Consider the following 22,190-nt stretch of genomic DNA (forward strand, 5'->3'; position numbering starts at 1 on the left):
CTGTATAAATGGTGACCCTGTAGCAAACCAACAGACTCCTGAAGGGAGGCTGATACCATTGCTATGGTAGAAATAATTTGTTCTATAAACTCATCTCAATTTCTTGAACAAAGCCCACTGATGCTGTATCGGGCGACCGTGGCGTACCCGTTAGTGGTGGGGATTTAAACCTGTCTCATGGCCTTGAGCGAGATGCTTTGTTTCATGGATGCTTCACAAAACAGCAGCTAATCAGCTCTTCCTTGGCCATAGCTTTTACTGCATCGAACTGAAATTATATAGAGGGTTTTAGGGAAATAAACAGGAATTAAAATGTACTGCAGCACTTGTGAAAAGAAGGCAGTAAACATACCAGATAAATCCTTATATTTCTTTCATCTAGTATTCAGAAATTGTGCAGTGCTAAAATACCCAGACATTTTAAAGGCTGTGGTCCTTTATTGTTGCTAAAAACAAATGTATTCCTCGAATCTGAGTTAATGAAAGAAGTTAATAACAGCAATACTGAAAAGCTTTGTGGTTAGGCACGGTACAGACCCAAGTGAAACAGCAAAACTCTGTCATTCTGAACTGAAATAAATTCTTTTCCATGATCTTTCTCACCTATTTGATAGTAGGAGAATTATTAGGGACATGGATTGAGCATTTTAAGGTACAAGTTAAGCTTTTGCACCTTTGTCACATAAGCCAGTTGATGTTGCAATTTCTCACCTACTGATCTGTGTATACTCTGGCCATTCTGTAGCTGCTTCTGCCACAGCATCATCAACACATTTTACTTACTGAACAATAAAGATGGGAAAGCAAATCCAAAAGGTCTTTTGAGAACAGTATCAGCCATTTTCCAATGTTGTAACAAAAAGATGTCTTTTTTGCTACTGAGGCAAAGACTAGTTTTTGTATATATATTTTGCTTTATTGTGGCAATTATTTTTCACACATCTACTGTAAGCTGACAGACATCATCAAAATATGCATTTTTAAAATAATAAAAGTATCTTCTTTAATTAGAACTCTCCTTTTTTTTTTCCTATAGATGCTCCATTTTGTCTCCTTCAGCCTCCAATAGCTCCATGTAATTATAGAATATTCATCTTCCTTTGCTCTTGTTGCAGAAGCCCCATTTTTACCAGCAGATAGAAGCCATCTCCTCTGTACTGTTTATAACTACATAGTGGTCATCTGGGAGGAAATACCATCTTCTCATCCTCCAAATCTGTATGAAATAGGGAAATTTATCTTTGCAGTTTTCATAGAGGTTTTGGAGACAATTAAAATGAGATCACTTTGAATCTTCAGCTTGGTGCTTTAGATCATTAAGAAAGACTTCTTTTTTTTTTTCCCCCTCCTTGATGTTTCTAGTGAGTTAATGTGATAAAATCACACTTTTCAATGGTGACTGAGATTCCTTTTAGCTACTCAGGCAGTGACAATGACGGCAACCTTCTAATTTGCCAGAGATACTCAGAGCCTGGAGGAAGAAGTTGGTCAGATAAGACTTGATGCACAAGAGAGGCAGAGATGGTGGTATTGGAGCCTTTGGTACATGTCAGAGAGCAGCAAAGAAATGTGCCAGGCTCCTGCCTTCTCATGTCATCTGCAAATGAGTGCAAAAATAAAGGTGACTAGATCATTTGTACAAAAACAAGGAGACCAATGGGTTAAAAAACATAGATGAGGAAGAGAGCATTTCACCTCCCAACAGCCTGTTTGGAAAGGATTATTTCTCTCTTTAATGTTGGGGAGGTATTTTTTGCCTTTCTTGCTGACTCCTGCTACTTTAGTGAGCAGTGTCAATTCTCTTTCTTGACCAGACAGCAGTGACATGCAGTGAGGATGAATGACAGCCTCTCACCTCAAATACACTTTTCACCACCCTGGTGACTTATGAACATGTGTCTTCAATGTATCTTATGACCTATAGGTCTGTATTACAATATATAACATATTGAGCAAACCAACAGGCCATAAAGCATTTCTTACCTCTGTTAGTGTTACTGTTTGCCAGTGGAGCTAAGATTGTGTCAGCTCTTCCAGGATAAACTTCCAGATATTTCAGGTTTTTTGAGATAGCTTTTTGACAAGATAGCTTCTTATTCTCTCTAGGCTGACTCTAAATGATGGAAGTAATACTTCATTATCATGGAACTACATCTCAAAATCAGGTTGATTTTGAAACAGAGCAGTAAAAAACAAAACATTGCATTTTAATATGGTGAGTTTTTGCAAACTATTTGTTTTGGTGCTGTCTGCTATGGATTTTGTACATATCTAAGTGGTGGGTGTCAGGAGGTTGGGACATCCCTATTTTCTATAGTAGCTAGCAACAGTACAAGGGGTAATGGAATGAATCTGAAACATAAAAAGTTCCACTTAAATATAAGAAAAAACTATTTCACTGTAAGGATGAGGGAGAACTGGGACAGGCTGCCCAGAGGGGTTATGGAGTCTCCTTCCTTGGAGGTCTTCAAGACCCACCTGGACACGTTCCTATGCAACCTGATCTAGGTGAACCTGCTTTGGCAGGGGGGTTGGACTAGATGATCTCTAAAGGTCCCTTCCAACCCCTACCATTCTGTGATTCTGTGATCTAGAGATATTTATATGGTGAATATACTTGTAATCAGGATTATATACCCATAGGTTAAAATAACATTCCATTTCTCTAGTGTCCTGCTACCTCACACGCGTGGTTGGTTGAAAGTAAGTTAACCAGAAGTTGTCCTTCAGTATAACGGATTATTTCTAAGGAATTTTTATTTCCTTCCAAGTTTACTTCCACAAAAATCATCTTACAGTGAACCTTATCTGTGTATAATGCTTGTGAGAGATAATGACAGTAATACAGTTCTTGCCGTTTTGTGAATAAAAAGTAATCCACAGAATAGGTTGTGATCCTTTAGATTAATTATAGTAATTAATTACTTACTATTAAAAAGAACTGTAGATCCTTCAAAGAGTGAGTAGACAAAAATCAAGACATTTCTGATTAAGCTATATATGCTACTCCAAATGCACCTGAAAAGGTTGATTTTAATTTACACGTCCCATTTCTCCTCTGCATGTCGAATAATCCTGTTCCTTTTGCAGCAGCAGTGTGTTCATTAATTTTAACCACTTTTCACAGTTTGGTTGCTGATGTTGTGGTGTTCAACTCTGCCTTCAATATGGAATCGTTTCTTACATCCATTGGAAAATTTATGAAGCTGATTCCTGACCACAGACCCAAGGATTTGGAAAAAATAATCAGACCGAAGTGCCAAGTTGTTTATTTTCCAGTCAGGTTTCCTGATGTGAGCAGGTCAGTACGTTTTCCATGTCATAAATTGCCTCCAGCCTGTCAAAACTCCCTGTTTATGGTGACGTTCTAACTAATCAGCTAAAGCATCGTTAATGAAAGCTTTTGATAATGTGCAAAATCCCCTAATTGATAAATGTATTTTAATAATCAGAGGCTATTCAGGCAGCAGCTGATGTGCTGAGCTTGTCCTTAGTGCACGTCATACAAACTTGCATTGTTCAGGATGAGTGATTTCCCACTTGTTTTAGTGATTTCCCACTTGTTTTTGTCTTTAAGCAGTTGCCTGCTCCTCAGCTCTGTATATATTTGTACACGGGAGGTCAAGGAGGAGAAGGAAACTCTAGAGACTAGTAAGAGTCATAAGCCTGTAGTTAAGAAGCTCTGTTTTTCCCTCAGTGTGTTGCAGGGGCGTTTTCTTCCCTTCTCCCTCCTCTACCTCTTCTTTTATTGCTTTCCAGGTAGGCAAAAAGCATCACAGACTTGCAGATGTTGGCATTAGCTGCAGCAGTAGTTGCTCTGCAGTCTTCCTCGGTTACTCTGAAGGACGTTTTTTATTACCCTTGTTTCAGAGCCTGTCTTGAAATTAGCGGTGGGTTATGTGGCTCAAAGGGAACATTTCCTAGATCCTTTTCACTTTTGATTAAACCTGGCACAATTGTTTTTCCTGTTATAAGGGACTCTCCTCCCACTGAACAGGAACTTTGCTTCAGTGGGACCAGCACTAAATAGGGTATGATTCTGCAATTTGATTATACTCTTAAAACCAACACGATGCTGGGTACTATTTTTTTTTTGCTGAAATGAAGATGAAAAGCACTGTAATGACTCTACAAGAGTCCAGCTTTTGGTTTGATAATAAGTTCTGGCCACACTTGAGATCTTTATCCCTGACCAGCTCATACTTATAGTTATTTCAAAGGCTAAATATACATTTGTGGTAGTTTGGGGTAGGGAGATTTTTAGCGTGGGAGCTGAGGTTGTGCACTCTATTGATGTTCTCGCTGCAAGGTTTGCATTTCAGTATCTTGGGAAGCTTTATATTTGAAAGCACTGATGCAAATCGTTTAAAAATCAATGTCTAAAGTTAAGTCATTAAACCTATGTTTTTGGCAAATGGATTAAAATCCTCCAGTGTTCCTGAGGGATTTGACTGCCCGGATGGCAGTGGAGATCAGTACCTATAGATCTTTGAGGATCTGCTGTTGTTCCTTAGAGGTTGTGTTTTCAAAGAATGGGGGAATGCTGTGGATGCTCAGCATCTTTGATATCAAGCCATGTTAAAAGGATTCCATGGGTTTTGGCACACCTTAAGAAGTCATGTGGCCCAAGCTTAGTTTTGGAGATGGACAAATTAGACTTAACAAATGAGTCTGAAGTCATATGCACAACAATTGTTTGTCCAAAGCCTTAGGCAGTCCAAATCATTAGACTACTGCTCAAACTGGTAAAGTAGGAAGATCTCACATTTAACTGGGTCTCTTCTTCATGTCTTGTATTAAATCTCATGTCACAAAGCAGGACATCTTTCACCTTTTTGTTATGGTTGTTGCACTTGAAATAAAATAAAAAACCTATTTTCAGTAGTGATGTGCAAAGCTAAGTTGTTCATAAACAAATGTGTAGAACTTTATCAGAAGAGCAATTAAAAACAGATTAATATTGACTCGATCATTTATCTAACATATTTTATTCAACAACTAACTCTAGATGTAAGATCTTGGGTTTTTTAGGCAAAGCCCAATATCATCACAGGGAAAAAAAAATGCAGAAGGCCTGAATCTGCATAACTCTGAAATTCATTGGATTTTGACCTTCAGCTGCATCCAGTATTTACTGTTTCTTTACAAGATCATGTTTTAAATAACACTGAATGCACCTGTGGCAATTGAATGCCGTTTTTTAATTTAGACTGTATTAGTATGGTGACTGAATGGAGATTGAGTAGAAAAAGGTTAAGAAATATTGTGGCCAAGCTAAAATTTATAAAGCAAGCTCTTAGCCCAGAGTGTTTTTCAAGTTATTTTCAAATGGTAATTTGCTTTATCCAAACCAAACTCATAGAGTGTAAGTAAGTGATTATTTGCATGACTGACAATCATTTTAGTGCCTGCAGTCTTTTTAAAATGCATAATTTTACTGAGATGTTGGGAAAATATTTAGAAATTCTGAAGGCAAAAGAACCAGGGTGATGTGGTTTTTTTCCTTTGACCTCTTTTGTGTTGCGTGTGAATGTCTCAGGGTCTGTCTTAAACGTAATCCTCATGTGGACTTAGGAGTGGGATGATCTAAGGAATCATCCTCTTGCATGTGATGGTGATCTTTTAAAGATTATTTTAGATGAATATTGCAATTGTTAGACAAAACAGAATATAACTGTGCCTTGATGAATATCAGTGGAATAAAGGAGCACGTCACATGAGTTAATCTTGTAACCAATCTACCTTTTCATGTAATTACTGTAGATGATGGGTACACAAGCTAGCACTTAAGTGAAGGTCCAATGGTGAAGGAGTGAAGGTGTAATGGTGAAGGATACCCTAGGAAATATTAATGAATAGTATTAATATGCCATTACACATATGCATAACATGCATTTAAATATTTTAGATAGGTATGTAGTCACTGCTTTTCTACTTTTGAGAGTAAGTTACTGATGATTTTTAATAAAGATTCTTCTTTTTAGTAAATATTTGTCATAAAGGCACATGTTGGTGTTCCCAGAGCAAACACCCAGACTGTGGTCCTTATCTGACAATGAGAAGAGATGAAAGGATTTGAGGATTTAGCAGAGCAAGAAATTTACTGACCTAATCCTCCTGTTTTCTGCTTCTGACGACGACTAGCTCCCATATCGCAACCCCCATATCGCAACCCCTGGTGCCCCAGCTACTCTGTTACATACTCATCCTCTAGAACTTCTGACTTGGAATTCTCCTCTTCACACATTCTGGTGCAGGATGTTATGTAGAAATACATATTGGAGCGCATCTCTAAGCTTGGAGACAAATAAAACTCCCAAGATAAGGCTGTCACTTCATAGGGCATTCATAGTGCAAGGGATGTAGACCAGTTGCTGATCTTACGTGCCATATGTGCTGCATATCAGAGCAGCATTTTACAACACAGTCAATTAAATACACTGGAGTTTCCACTTACACTGTCATTAGCTAAGTTTATTTTCTATTGTAATATAAATTAATTCCTAAGTGTTATTTTTTTTATACAATCAATAGTGTCTACTTTGGTGTAATCTATTTCCACTTTTACACTGAAAAAGTATGATCCAGGAAGAAAATCCCCTTTCTCCTGACGTTGTCTCTGGTATAGGCCAGCAGACCCCTCTGGAACGCCTCTGCAGGGTCTTTTATTGATATTTGGTATGAATTCTCTCAGCCCACCTGCGCCCACGCTGTCTGTGACAGTTGGCAGAGCGAGGTCAGGTTAGATACTCCTTGGAATTCATCTCAATGGAAATTGTAATGTAGATTTGGGTTATTATTACTGTTCCTCTGACTGCGGTGTGTCTTTATTATTATCACAATGTGGTAGGAAAAGAAGATGTTTTTATAAGCAAGAATGAAGTAAGGTTCCTAAGAGCTCTAAATGCACACTGGATTAAGGTGGAATAATATAAAAGAAACATGAGAGGATGAGGATTACAGCAGACAATAAAAATAGCTTAAGTGGAACTTGTTGGTGAGTATCTTGGACTATGTGTGTTACACGTTTTGAATTAGAATTAAAGATTTTTAGACAGTTATTTCTTCATTTGCTTTTACAACAGTACAGTTAACAGGACGTTTTCAACCATTTGATTTTATATCTTTTTAGTTATAGTATGAGAGAGGCAGAATTTGCCAATTTGGAGAGTACTTTAGGGCCAGCCAAGGGAGTTCCTGACTGAAGCAGAAGTTTTAAAAAGATTCTGACAGTATTTGGTGTACAGAAACATGTCACATGTGGAGGAGCCTCTTTGGGGGAAATTAGAACAAATTGCATTGCTTGTACCAGGCTTGCAGGGCTGAACGTGAAACCTCTCCTTAGACAACTAAGATGCTTCCCTTTCCTCAGTAATCCTTATGCTATACAATAGCTTTGCTGTGCTGGAAAAATGTGTATGTCAACAAGCAAGGAGGGACTTGAAACCACAGGAGCCCAAAGCTATAGATGGGCACTGGGGACACCTCTACGTTCCACAGAGTGATGCTCAGCAGTGGTACCCCAGTGAGCTCTAGTGAACTGCCTTGCATAGGGGAAGCAGTGTACCTTAGAAGAGCAGTTTTTTGGCTAATTAGCCTTCCAGTAAAATAGCATATATTAACTGGAGTGCTGTACTAATGACAGTGATTGTGGCACTGAGGCTAGCTACTGCCATTGGTGGCTCAGGCGTCTCCGTGGCACGCCGTGCTCTCTCTGGTAGGCATAGCCTCCCTGCCACCACGGTTTATGGGTAGTTAGCATAATTAGGAAATGCCAATAGACTGCTCCTACCTTGGGGCTTGCTGCTGAAGAACTGGGTGATGGAAATTACTCCTCTGAATGTCTTTCCTCTTCACCTGCCCCAAGCAGGTTTTGAGGGTTGGCATTGGCATGCTAAGAGTTACTCAACAGGCACGAGGGATGCTCTTGAGATCTGGGACACAGAACCTATTGGGAGGAAACTGCAGTATTGGCTTTAAAAGAGGCATAAACTGGAGTCTTTCAGTTCTGGAGCCTTTGGCAGGGGGTTGGTTCCTTTCTGCATATCTGGAATAAGTGCTGACTGCAGGTGGCTGCTCCTACAGCAAGAGTTTGGGTGTTTGAATGAAGGGTGCCTCAGGCCAACTGTATTCAGTGCTGCTTTCTTACATGGTGCTTACTGCACACAAGCATCGTGTGCCGTCAGGAAAGTTGGGAGGATCATTCTTACTCTGGATCACAGAGGAGTAGCTGTTATCCCAACTCGGTCTTTCAGGGAGACCATGCCAATGTTATCTCCCAAATATTTCTCCCCAGAACTCTCCGGCAGCAGCAGCCTGAGAGTGCCATCCTAGAGCAGAGCCTGGCTGAACAGTCTGCTGGGGTGTATTCATTTTGCAAACCTTTGGGAAAAGTAATTTCTCTTGGTCTATTCAGGGAACAAAAATAGTTTTACCGACTCTTTATCTGTCGTATAGGTATTCTGTGATTCCACTAAACCCTCTCCTAATAACCATTTAGTCTGACGATAGCTCACAAGGATACTTGAGCAAAATTCTCTGTGCAACCTAGTTTTTTATGATGTTGGGTACTGCTCATGTTGCATACAACGCATTCCCATAAAACTTGCATTTTGTATTTACAGAGAAATTTCTCTGGAGAGTTAAGGTCTTGTAAAACATTCTTGTTCTACAGCATGAACGAATTATTATACTCTGGGGCATTAAAAGTGAAGTGTACTGAAGAAAAGAATTTTTTCATTAAAATGCAGTTTATATTGATAAAACAGATTACTAGCATTTGATGAAATGTGAAACTTGGATCTACCCGTATCGCTAAATCGCCAGTAGGTTTGTTTTGGCAAGAAGAATAGAATGTAATGTATATCAGGACCAATCATTATACAGTACCTGTTAGTTTTGTATTAGATTAAATTGTCTTTCACTAAAGTACTCGAAAAAGCCCTACTATATCTGTATCTTGAAGTAGCAGAATGTGGTAACCAAGAATATTAGAAAATAAAAGCTGTCGTGTTATCAGTTTTGGCACAGTCATTTATCAATCAGTATTTTAAACATTGACAAGTGGTAATTTAATAGGGAATGACCCTGTTGGCAGGAAGTTCTAATGACAGATGATGCAAACTCATTTATCACTATGGGGCTGTGCTGGCTTCTTACCTTTCTCAGTATCACAGCTCATATTTTCCAAGTCTGGGATGTGAGAAGCCACAAAGGGCAAAACCTGTGGCACGGAGCCTATAACCACTCCCTTCTAATCTGATTAACCCCTTAGCTACAAATTTCTCTGCAGTGTAGCTGTTAAGATCTAAAAGTTCTCATAGTGATTTAAACACTGTTTGCTTTTTAAGTGGAATTTGCCACTTTACTTGTAAGCACTTTCCCTTGGTCGGTGTTTTAGAAACATTCCAGTTGTGTCACTTTGAATGCCGAAGTTCAGACATGCTGGTGTACTTGGCTTTCTAAAACAAACCACATTCTAATAATTAATAGCACATTTCATTAGCAGGCATTAAAAATATTACATGCAGTGCCCTATACAATGGGCAGCTATTATTATTATTATCATTACTACTCGAGAAGGAAATTGATGCATTCAGAGGTTTAATTGATTCGTGCATATTCATGTGGGAAGTCAGTGGTGGAGTCACGACTGGACTGGATTATTATGCACTTCCATGCATAATAATTTCTCTGCAACTTGTAACGCGACTAGACTACCTTGCTGTAATAAGTGTGGGCATTTGAAGTTGAGGGATGTCATGGGAAAGAAGATGAAAATGACACCTTCATCAGCAACTGGTGTGGATGGCACTTGGAGACCTTCTGGGGTCAGTCTATCTGTAATACAGTAATTCATCTGTATTTACTCAGAATAAACTCAATAATATATATTTTAATTTCATTTCCATAATAGAAAAATGTTTTCATCGATATGATATGATTTTATGTTACCTTTTTTAACATATAATAAATTCAAGCCCTGCTTTCGGCTTTCTCTGCCTTCCTACCTCAATTCTCCATCTGTTCTTTCTCTTTCCCTTTCCCAACAAAGTGTTTCTCCTCAAGGGTGGGATCAGGTTAAATGTCATCCCTGTACAGGATTCAGACATGAAATACTTGGAGAGTTTATATCAAATAGTTGCAATAAAAATCAGTGCAGCTTAAATTTAATTGATTAAAATTGTCATGTCAGACTTAAGGTAAAGCTGGATTTTTTTTCATCTATTCAAAGTGGAGAAAGGCTATTAATCAATGGTAGGATCCTCCAAAGTGCTAAATATCATCATTTTCACTGCAGTCCCTGGGAGCTGAGGGTGCTTGGCACTTGTTAACGTGCGTGGAAAGAGGTGGCACACAAAACTAAATACTACTATTGAGTGATGTGGCTGGGTCCAATTCAGTTCCAATCCTTATGAAGGTACTGACTTAAATCCTTTGCACATGTGAAAGATGATTTTGTAGACAAGGCTGTCCCTGCTGAATTTTGCATTTCAAAATACTGCCCTTCAACATTTGAACAATTCCATATTTTTTTGTTAGGAAATTCATGAATATTACATAGAAGTGGAGGAGGAATTTTTTTGTTGTTGTTCTTTAAAGCGATTTCATGCTTACAGAATTGTAACAGAGAGGGAAGCAGTCACATTGGGCATATTATTTCTTAGTTACTACATGAGACAGTGACAGAACCTTATTGCTTAAATATTCCCGGCATTTACTGTTGTAATATAATGGAAAAGAAAGTAGGTGATGTGCTAAAAATTGCAGAAAAGATAAGCAATAGGAAAGGATATCAGAGCTTTTAGAGATTCCTCGCTGAGAATGCACAATGTTTTCAGAAATCATCTTTAGCAGAAGGAAGGAATCTGTTACCGGTCATGGGGAATAACAATACCTTTAGAAAAAAGCCATGCTTCATCTTGAATGCAATATTAGTTTGGGGAGAAAAAAAAAGCCAAAACAACCAAACCCCCAAAAAAGCAAGGCCTTTTAAAAGAGTGGTGGAATGAATAGCTTTGCAAATTGTTATTAAATGTGAAACTAAAACCGTAAGTGGGTTGGATGTGCTTTGAGCGCTGTTGCGTGCTAGATTGCAGACAACCAACTCAAGTTAAAATCTGAGGTACAGTTAGATGGAAGTAGAGAAGAAGTGATAGTGGAGAGGATAATAAGATGTTCTATAGGAATTTCGGAGAATAAAGAATGATAGAGCAAAATTACATGATTGAATAAAATGGCAGTTCTGAAGTTTCGAGAGGAAACTTTGAAACATAGCTCTCCAGTCCTATGGAGATGACCTTTATGTAATGTGTAGGAACAATTTAATACAGATGTTTTATTTATACCTAACCAAATGGGATGAAGTTAAATGATTTTTGAATTTTGCCAAATCACAGATAATGTCTTTGTTGTGCAAGGAGTATTTTAATCTGTTTAGTTTTTTCTTTTGCATTTGCAACTGGAAACATTTAATATTTTATATTTTGGACATTCCCCTTGTTCAGTTGTGACTCCCAGATGAAATAATCTTCCTCTTCTTCCATTTAAATAATTCAAATAACATACATTTAAAAAATATGAAAATCCCAACGTAAACGTACCAGAAATGCTTTTAAGGTTAGGAGGCTGTTCAGTGTTACAACTGAAGAGATGCATGTCTAAATAGGAATGAGGGTTGATCCGAGTTTTGGGCTTAGGATCACCAAGTGGTAGAGAGATCCCAGTGGAAGAACTGTGGGAAATCTGAGTCCAGTAACACTTGCCCAGCCTTTTTTCCCTCAAGCATGTAAGGGTCTTTGGATTTTATTCCCTTTTTTCTAGCAAAGGGGCATTTTATGTGTTGAGAAAGCTGTGTTTGCAGCAAAGGGATTTCAGATATTGTATAACAAGATATGATTATGTTCAGTCTGTTTTTTTAAGCAATATTATAGGTGCTATCAATAGCCAGGGAGAATGGTTTTGATATTTAGTTCAACCAGCCAGCCCATGATTAATTTGAGAGTGGATTCCTCATAAAACTCTGCCGATTTCCTAGAGGATGACTCCTAAGTGTAGTACTCAGGCCAGGCTTGCAGAAAACTAAAGACTTTGTCCATCTTAGGCGTATCACATGTATTTCCTTCCCTGCTTATAATTGTGGGACTCATCAGCAGACCACGTCTCTTATTTTCACTAATGCCCAACTGGCCGTGGGGCTAACAGTGTGTAATATGTCACCATCGTGCCACAGCCCTCGTCTTTCCACTTGTCCTCCCTTGTCAGCTCTTTTCATTTTACTACTGTCTAGAAACCACAGGTGTCTTAGTGCTGGTTCTGCACCAGTTGAAGAGACTCTGATTTAATTTCTCCAGGATGGATTTGATTTTAGGTTTGTTCCTCGCCGTCTGCCAAAATACTTGTAATGGATGCTCTGCCACAGGGTTACGTGTCTTCATTTCTATGACTTTGCTTCTCAGAAAAACCCCCAAACTGTTCTCAGACGTGTTCTCCTTTAAATTCTCTAAGCATGTTTCATCTCCAGCTGATGGCTGTCATAGATGTTAGAGAAGCAAACAGATCTTCCTTCCCTTGGTCACTTTTGCCTGCTAAATGATGGACCAGTCCATATGGCTGTGCAGGCAAATACAGCATGTATAGAAGACACTGACATGTAGTCAGTTTGCTGCTGGAGATGCAGCAAGCAGCAATATAGAGAAAACAGAAAATAGGTTATGTGGTTCTCATATGCAGGTATTTTTTTAAGTACACAGATTGTTGTGTTGATGTAAAGAACCGAAAAGTTGTGTGTTGTTCTGGTCACCCACGTTCAAGAAAGATTAAACTGTGAAACAGGTATAGAGAATTGCTGCTAGGATGATTAGGAGAATCTGTATTATAAGAGCAGATTAAAAGAGTATGGTTCACTTGTCCTAGCAAAAGAAAGGTTGAGAAGGGGATATATGTTAATCTTTATAAATACAGTCAGAGGATAAATGCCATGAAAGAGGAGGAATTATTTAAGTTCCGGGATAATCCTTAAAACATCCACTAGGTAAAATTGGTCATTATTGAATGACTCAGGAAATGAAAAAAAGGGTGTGCGGGGAAGTTGTTTGGTTTGAGTTTTGTTTGTTTTGTTTGATTTGTTTTGTCAAGAGATGTTTGGTTTGGAAATGACTGTGGAAACATTGTTGAAATGTAGGAAGAATTTGATAAATTCATAGAAGAGTTGGTGAAACAATATCTGTGTAGTGCCAGGCAGTCCCAGGTCTTTCCTATGATGATGTCCCTCAAATGAAGGCGAAAGGAGATGGACTATGAGGTGATCACATACTGACTTGGATCCTGATACCTGAACCAGTCTGTGAAAGAGATCTGTAAAAGATCAACCTGTTGTCTGTGCTCTGCAGGGTGTATTTCATTCATCAAGTGTTTCATAGATGAGCAGAGTCCTGTAAAGTGTGTCTTGCTCCTACATTCAGCCTATCATTATATTTGCAATCAGGAGGAGTTTTCATTAGCCAGACTCATAATGACCCTAGTGGGAAGGGAAGAAAAGGAGGGGAGTGTCTTTGCCTTGATCTCTATACTGGGATCATCTAGACATTTTAGTGCTTATGAAGAAAACCATATCATGCCCAGTGCTTTTTGGTCCCTGTTCTCCTCCTCTTTTGACACACTGGAGTTCTTGAGCCATCAGCTTTGGACTTTGTTGTTTTGTCATAGCCTGAGCATCCCTCGGAAGTCAACACAAACTGAAGTGGTACCAAGGGCTGACAACTGCAGTGCTTGGGGAAAGTATTGGGTAATACGTGCTCCAGCAGAAACCCTCTTCAGGCAAAATGTTTGAGCATCCTTCTTGATTTTGCCTCAGTTTACTTCTGCTAAGTGAAGCATTTGGATGAAATTCTTCTCTTGAGCTCATTGGAGTCAGAATGAGTTTATTTTCATTTTCTTATTTAGATGATTCTGTATGGTTCTTTCACATCTATCCTCGTGTAGAGTAGCATGATACTAAAATTGCCTCAGTCTGTGCTACAAGCAAGTGAATCACAGAAAGAAGAACTTTTTACACAGTAATTCCTTTCAGTGACTGAAATTTTATCTGTCCTTCCTCAAACTTCATCTCGGGTCTTTTGGTTTTGGTGTTCATTTATGTTATCTGCCGTCTGATTTTAAGTTGCCCATCTTGAATTATGTGACTATATATGAAAGGGAGAGGATTATACCCTTTTCAGATGCCTACACTGTATTCCTTTTGTTGCCCATAGAAAGAAGGATTATATGTCAGGATTTCTGGTAGCTTAATCACAAACTTCTCCTAAAAATTAATCAAAACATTTAAAAATAGGTTTTTTTAAGGCAATAGTAGGTTAATTTTTTTTGTAGCAAAAACTTGTATGGTATCCATAAAGTTACCCGATAAAACACAGTTAAAACTGTGTATCTTTGGTTCTGAAAGCAGCTGAACTCCTTTCAGAGGTGCTCGGTGCTGAACTTGTTGGCTCATCTATACGTTGGCGACTTATTATTCCGCAAGCATCACTTCAGTTGGGCTAGCAATAAGTCCTGTTCAGTCATTGTGCTGCAGAGGAATGTTTAAAGCTGCAATGTGCATTGGAGTCTGTTTGTTTGTGGCAGACGATTTGCCTAAGCTTTGATGCGCAGTCACTTTCTGACATTTGTGTATTTCAGCAGTGAACAATGTAAACTCATTTTCTGAGCACTTTGATTACTCGCACATAGCAGTGCCCATGGCATGTGACAGAGAAGAGCACTCTATCCACTAATCAGATAGATATGCTTCAAGCGTATTTACACAAAATAATGAAAACAGCTGTTAGATACCTTTAAACTTGAGTGTGTTTTGTTATTAATCTACTAGCCCGTACACATGACACTATAATTCTTCGCTCACTCAAGTTGCCTTTAATGACACAGTAATAAAACGGAGAGGGATGAAAGTAATGGAATTGTAGAATGTAATGCCTCAATTGTTCTACAGTGTCTTCCTTTTTGCCAAAATAAACCACAATTAGGTCCATATGGTGTTTTGAAGTTTTCAAGCAATGACCCTAATAAAAAGTAATGAATTTCTGACAAAAGAAAGCATGGTGCTCTTTTAAGCAGATATCTTCGCTATTGATCTAGTTATGATTGCAGACTGATATGCTAATAGAAGAAGAAAGGTTCAACGTGCCTGGTACAAGCACTTTCATTTGTGGTTTATTTTATTCTTATGAAATTCAGATTGAAAAGGTAGAAACATGTTGTAATCCATCAGTTATGACTCCCTGCTTAAAAGACATACTATAAAGAAAACAAATGGATTTTTCTTGGAGTTTGGAAGGCATTTGTGAACTTGAAATTTCAGATCTGCGTGTTACCTAATGGTGATGATGCTTTGTTTGGAGATAGGAAATTTGGCTTGAGCACCTACCATCTTCAAGGGTCCAAGCGGTGGTATTTACTTTTCTCAACTTTTTCACGGGGGAGTTGGAGTGATAGTCTTCATCTACAAAACAAAACTATCCGTGGAGCAGTTGTTAGGTGAGCAGTGATAGTTAAGTGCAATGGCTAGGGAGGACATGCAGCTCATCCTTCTCTATAGTACATAGCTATGGGCAACCATGAAAAAAGTATGATGTCAGTGTTATTCCAAAGCAATAACAATGATGCCTGAAGTATGGGTAATCTACCCTTAGAAAGAAGGAAGGCAGGTTCTGAAAACAGATACCGGGGAAGAAGAAAATAAACAACTGATTTGATGAACCTTCAGCATTAGTGGTTGTTGAATGAATGAATGAACAGACCTAAATGACTGAATTGAAAAGCATCTGCTGGATTATGTGTGTTATTGGCATTGTTTTGCTCCAAGTAGTGTAGTTGAAGTTGAGCAAGGCCTATAGTCTTGCAACATGAAACTATTGAGAGCATCCTTTCAAGAAAATCTACCTTGTCTACCTTTGATTGCAGCTAGAAACTCTCTCTGAGTGGCTGCACTCAGAATCCATTTATTTAATGGGCTAATTTCTCTCTTGCCTATTCTCTGACTATTGAGCTGCCTGTCAGACTTCCCACTTCTAGTCTCCACTGCTGCACTGTTGGAAAATAACCTAATTTTAGCTTCAATAACCCTTACCATTTTTCATTTATGTTTTCTGCCTTCTGCATTGGTAATTTCTCCATCTCCTTATGTATCACATACTTGTGTGTGGTTACTTTATTGGTCTTAATAGAAAAGAGTCTTGTTCGTGGGTAGAACTTTATCCTCAATATGATGTATCTTACTTTTATAAGCAAGGTAAACAAATTGCTGTTTATTCCCCCACTTTTCTTCTTCTTGAAAAAAATAAACCAGTTCTGTTGCAATCATGTTTAACAGCAATTGCCTGGTACTTAGGAGGAGATCCTGGGCTGCAAGAACTAATCTCACTTCAGGTTATAAAATTTGGATTGTTTCTGTTACTTTGAATTCTAACAGGAGAAACCTAAAAGTGAAAATCCCTACCTTGCATCCTGTAATTAAAATATGTTTGAATTGATTTTTCTCACCTCAATTTTCAGGGTTAAATGCTTTGAGAAATAATCTTATGCTGTGAAATAGAGTGTCAAATTTTAGACTGATTTTAAATTATATTAAGAAAAAAAGCCATCAAGCATAGGTAGCCTAGGAGGTGAAAGTGTTCAAAATTTGTTAGTCTTGATAATCAATTGTAGATGAGAAATGTTGGGCTTTTCACCCTAGCTGAGCAGATTCTAGCAAGAAGGTAGGTAGAAGTGACAGTGTTTGGTGTGATTCCTCACGTACCAGTTACTCTTTGGTGCTTGCATTAAACTTCTCTCCTATATCATAAATAAGAGCAAATATGTTGAAATATTTTTAATACTGAAAAAGAGTCTTATAACTCAGGAAAAGAGTGGGAGCCTTCAAATGCTTAGCAAAGTGTTCAGGCCTCCTGGTTTTATTCTTTAAAATATAAGGCCCTAATTCTGCAAGGTCCTACTCCCTCGAGAAGTCTAAACAACATCAGGAGACTAGAAATTCTGGCTTACTATTTTATAGAGCTCAATGGAATACTTGAGATTTCTAGGTACTTTGAAGTTCTTGGTATGCCTGAAAAGGCTTCTATAAACTTACCTTAGTACCTTTCGAAATCTGAAGTTTTAACTGTTTGTGGTATCCCAGAATTTGGCCGTTAGTCCAGAGCAGCGATCGCTCTAGCCACTGCTGATTTGGTATTTCATTTATTTACTAAAACTACTCAAAATATTCTCATGTCCATATTACTAGTACTTTTAAGTGCATTGTAATAGCACCCAGTACATCCTGTGACTTTCCAGCACGTGAAAAGAATACGGTCGGTATTTGCATCAGGTTTCTGATGTTTAATGGAACTCTGCTTGACTACATGTGGTTCTATAGATGACTAACTACAGTCATGGAGACTTTCTCAGTCTGCATGTGTGCTTCTCAGACTGGCTCCTTTAATGAACAGCAATTCTTGTTACAGACTGTTCTTAAAAGGCCAAGTTCTTGTATTCTAGATCTCACGTAAAATTAGGTCTTGACAAAAGGAACACAGTTTTCAATCCTTCATGTGAAACTCAAAAGTTTTCTGTTCTTTCTTCAGCTGATATATATGTGTATAAATATTTTTAGAGATGTGCTGACTGTGTCTTTTATTTAATTTCTCCTATTTTTTTAGTACATTCAAGCTTCTTTAACAATATCCATTACTATTTAATGATCAGCGACAGTGATTTTTAGCAGTAGACTGGGCGGACAAGTTTAAGGAAACATTTATTGTACTGTGTTTTGGAACCACAAGCTAGTAGTAGAGGTTACGTTCAAAATAACAGGAACTAGAACGGCAGCATTTTAGTAAATTGGGATATAAACAAACATCTGTTGCAGGAATGTAGAAATGACATCATAAAGAATGTATGCAAAAACTTAATTGAAAAAGAATGATGCAGAATTGCAGCATGACTTTAAGTCTAAATTGATTTTTTGCCTTCAGAGTGAAAGTGGGATTTTGGTGCAACATTCCAGTACTATAAAGTATTTAAAATGTAATGTCCTATTAATGTACCTAAAATGTAGACTCTGGGTCACCCAATAAGAATAGTAGTTACAGTAATACAGTATATGTAATATGCAATTATCTTGACAATAGTTTTATTTTTTCAACAATTTTGTCATAAAAGAGCAGTAAGATACAATGAATTTGATTCATTTTGTGTGTGTGAATCATTTAATAGGCCATTACATCTACTATATTAGACTCCATTCTCCTTTCAGAGCTTTTCATTATAAGGCTGTCTTTAATGGAAAGAAGTTTAACCTTCCCTCCCAGATAGATTGAACCCCATAACAGTGTAAACATTCTCATTATAAAATAAAATCCCCTTCCCCAAGGGCAGCACTATAATTATGTTGCAGAGTGTTGTACAAATGTTTCTCTTAAAAAATGTTGTCTCGTTCTTGTCCTCAAGTTTTTATCATTTTCATTTATGAAGAGAATCAATAATACTTTTAAATTGTAACTTAATAAAATAAAAATGATCTGATTATTTTTTAATTTTTGGAAGTTATTTTAATCAAGTTTGAGAAGAAGTCATCAGTAAAATTGCTGTTGATTTATAAATAGGATAATTAGAGGCTTTCCTCCTAAGTACTGTTCACTGGCATTGTGGCTGTTTTTATTGCCTAGTCAAACCTCTTCATTCAATTTTAAAATTGCCTTTTGAATGAACTGTGCTATGAGCTTGCCAAATAGTGTCACCATTAATACCTTACCTCCTCTGTTTCATTGTCCAGTCTGTAAATGCCCAATAAATTGTTTGATAAGGAGGTCAATGAGGTTGTACCAGCTTTAAAACGAATTACAGCCAAACATTTCAGACTATGTCACACTCCTACTGTAGCACCGTGCTTAAAAGGTGGTGATCCAGTGCCTGGTAGATCAGCTGGGGTGGTTACCCCAGGACTAGACAAAAATCAAGAGAGGCAGATCCTCCACCAATCTCTAGGTGTAGAATAGATGAAAAGAGTGCACCTTATTAATCTGATTGACAGTTCTGTGGCGCGTCCCTTTAGTCTAACGAAGAGAACTCTCAGTAACGGGAACACACCACGTGCTTCACGAGGATGGGTGAAGATCTTTGCAGGCAGGAGAGTGTTTCACTGTTTTGCCTATTGAGAAGCTACAGTAGTATTCCTGGAAAGTCCTAAAGCCTCTCCTACCAACATGCTGGGTGCCGATGTCTCGTATCTCGTTGAGGTATTTGGTAGGAGTTGGGTTTTGCTGTATGTGCACCCACTTTTGGAGAACCGTGCCGGATTGGTGTCACCATTCCAGCAGTTTCCTGTAGCAGTGCATCACTGTCACCCAACCCTCCTCTGCCTCGAGCGCTCCTCCACGGAGGAGGCTGTGGCTTCTCTCCAGACACGTCTTCCCCCCGCGCGCAGCGCGCGAGCGCTTTTGAAATAGAAATGTAAAAGGCGAAAGTAAGAAACTTTGTGCTTGTTGAGTCTAAAAGAAAGTCTGTTTGTGTGTGTCTCTCCCTTTGTAACAGAAGGAATGTTTCTTATGTTTCTGTCTTCAGACAGTTGGCACACATTTCATCTCAGCAGCTGCTTTCTCTTAAAGTGCAGTAGAGTGTAGGACTGTAGTGACACTAGCATTAATACTTCACATTCTGCTATCATATGCTGTCACTGTGAAATATGGATCTAGGTTACATGTGTTTGCAGACTTTGTACTGCTGAATTATGAAAGCTGACTCCGTTGGAGGATTGTGTTGTATTCAGAGACTGTGAACTGAACAATAAATGAATGCAGGCAGAGACTTGCAGTCATAAGCAGTATCCTCCTTTTTGGCCTAATTGAGACAATAGCTTTAAAATGTGGCATTGCCAAATAAAACTTCGTTGTTGACTTAGGTAAATATGTTTAGCAGGCATTTAAGTATGTCTCTTGTGAGCACCTTTTCGTTGTTATGATTGACATTGTTTAAATACTGTTTTTTTCAATCCTGTTCTTCTGAATGGTGTGAGGTACTGCAGATGAATAAAGTTCACTACAAAGAGTAAAAGTACTGCTGCTGCCTGACCAAAAGAAAAGGGGAATATTAGTTAGTTTGTTATCAACAGTTAATGTGTACCCATAAATATAACTGCATATGGTTTTTTTAGCATTCCAGATGCATATTAGAGGGGTGAAGAGCTGCACTTTCCTTATTTCTAAAGATATAAGGTTAATACAGGTGTAAATATCATCAAATATGAATCATAGGATTTGCACTGTAATGCCATGCACTGCCTGAGTCCTGGCCCACCTGAAGTCACCTGGAGCTCTGTCAGCACATCACTCGGGAGCTGTGACAGTGACGGTGGGAAACTAAAGGGTAAGCAGAGCTGATGAAAAGATATTCAGATTTGTTTTGCAATGGGTGCTCAGCGTAAGGAGATACTGAAGTATCTGCAAGCAGATCTTTGTACGGGCTCATGAACGTAATTTTGTCGCAGTGGAAACATTAATCACGGTATTGGTTAAAGTCAGATTTGTTTGGTGCCTGATGTTCTGCCTGTAAATGATTTTGTTTCCTAAAACAGCAGTCTTTAGGTATCTGTAATTCCAGCAATAGTGACGATGCTGTGACTGTACACCAACATGTAAACTTGATTTTCTGTGTGTAGCCACTGAGGGTCAGGAAGCAAACCTAAGTGCAGGAAGATGGCATCCAATGCAATGCCTCCCATTCCTTTTCATTTTTTACCTTTGAATATCAACTTCTGTAAAGGCACAGACTGAATATACAGAAAGAACACATTGTGTCAGCATTGAGTTATATTGCTGGTAAATGAGCTTTAAATAAACCACACCTGTTTAGGAGCTTCCAACTGACAGCAAACCATAACCAGCATCCTTACCACAGGTGGTATGATGCACAGAATAATGTTAGGAATGCTGTGGACAGTGTGAAAAAAGGTATTTGGTCTCACTGAACTTGTCTGTATATTTTGGTGCTTAGCATGCACAGGGATTGTATCATATAAGTAGGGAATTGTATGTGAAGTGGTTGCTGTCTTGTCTCTTCCTGTGTTAATTTTGATGCTTCTTTTGTATGTGATGCTTAAGTGGGAAGGTGGGGTTGTATCCTCTCTAAGCAGTATGGTTCCTGTGCCTCAGGACTTCCTATAACAACCTTTTCTATTGTTGTCTCATTCCCTGACTTCTTTCAAGTTGCATCCCAAGTTCACGTTAAGTTTAAACATGCTCGTTAAGAATTATCCTAGCCTAGAAACCATGCACTTCTATTTTGTACTCTAACACTTCAATTGATTGTAAGGAGGTAGAAGACATGACCAATTTTAACAGAATTTAACCTATTAATGAATCACACCAGAGGTAATATCTACATGCTCTCTTAGGGTCCCAACTGTACGCATCATAAATCAACATGGTGCTGTGCAGGTGCTCATTTTCTGTTCAGTAAGCAGCTGTATCACCAACATTCTCATACCCATCAAGTTCTTTATTATCTTGGGGCACAACATGTGCAGACTTTGCAGTAGTGAGGTTTGATTTTTAATACAGGACAAAAATAGTAATAAATTTCATGTTCTCAATCTTCTGCTTTCCTGTCAAAGTGAAGATCATTTTCTTCATCTTGACCAATCTGTGACCTTTCCTCATCCAAAACAATGAAGGCAATATAGTCATGTTCTCAGAAACAAGATCATTTTGTAGTTCATTGCTTTCATTCATCTTTGTAAAATATTCTTGCATTTTTAAAAATATTTCTCTGGCACATGACAGTAGAGACACCAGTAGAAATGGGATTCACACAACAACGTTTTTCTGAAGGTCTTGGAGTCTCTTTTAGTGTACAGAACAGTGCATAAATCTCCGATGAATGGAAAATTCATCGGAGTTGAAGTATTGCACTGGTTAGAAGGTAGATTTTGTGTTCTCTGTCTCTAATTGACGTTGTCTAATAGTTAAATTGCATGGCCTTTAGAATACTAATCATAGCAGCATTTACCAACAAAAGAAAATTGTAACTTTTCTGTGGGGACCATTTACAACAAAGCCAGTGTAACTTGTTGGCATGCAAGGAAAAGACCTTTATGCTTAAGTTCCATTATTTATCAGAGCTTTACTGTGGGGAGAACATTTTATGGTATTAATTGGAGAAAC

At 38.2% G+C, this 22,190-nt stretch overlaps 1 protein-coding gene across 9 annotated transcripts in view; it reads left to right on the forward strand.

Moving 5' to 3' along the window:
* GTDC1 (glycosyltransferase like domain containing 1) overlaps window positions 1-22,190 on the forward strand; it is a 210,633-nt gene that overhangs the window by 92,341 nt on the left and 96,102 nt on the right. For all 9 annotated transcript variants that reach the window (XM_062005031.1, XM_062005028.1, XM_062005027.1 and 6 more), the window contains one exon: window positions 3,128-3,301. In XM_062005031.1, coding sequence (XP_061861015.1) covers window positions 3,128-3,301 — 174 coding nt within the window. The remainder of the gene's footprint in view (window positions 1-3,127; window positions 3,302-22,190) is intronic.

Source organism: Colius striatus, chromosome 11 (assembly GCF_028858725.1).
Source record: "Colius striatus isolate bColStr4 chromosome 11, bColStr4.1.hap1, whole genome shotgun sequence".
Lineage (NCBI taxonomy): Eukaryota > Metazoa > Chordata > Aves > Coliiformes > Coliidae > Colius > Colius striatus.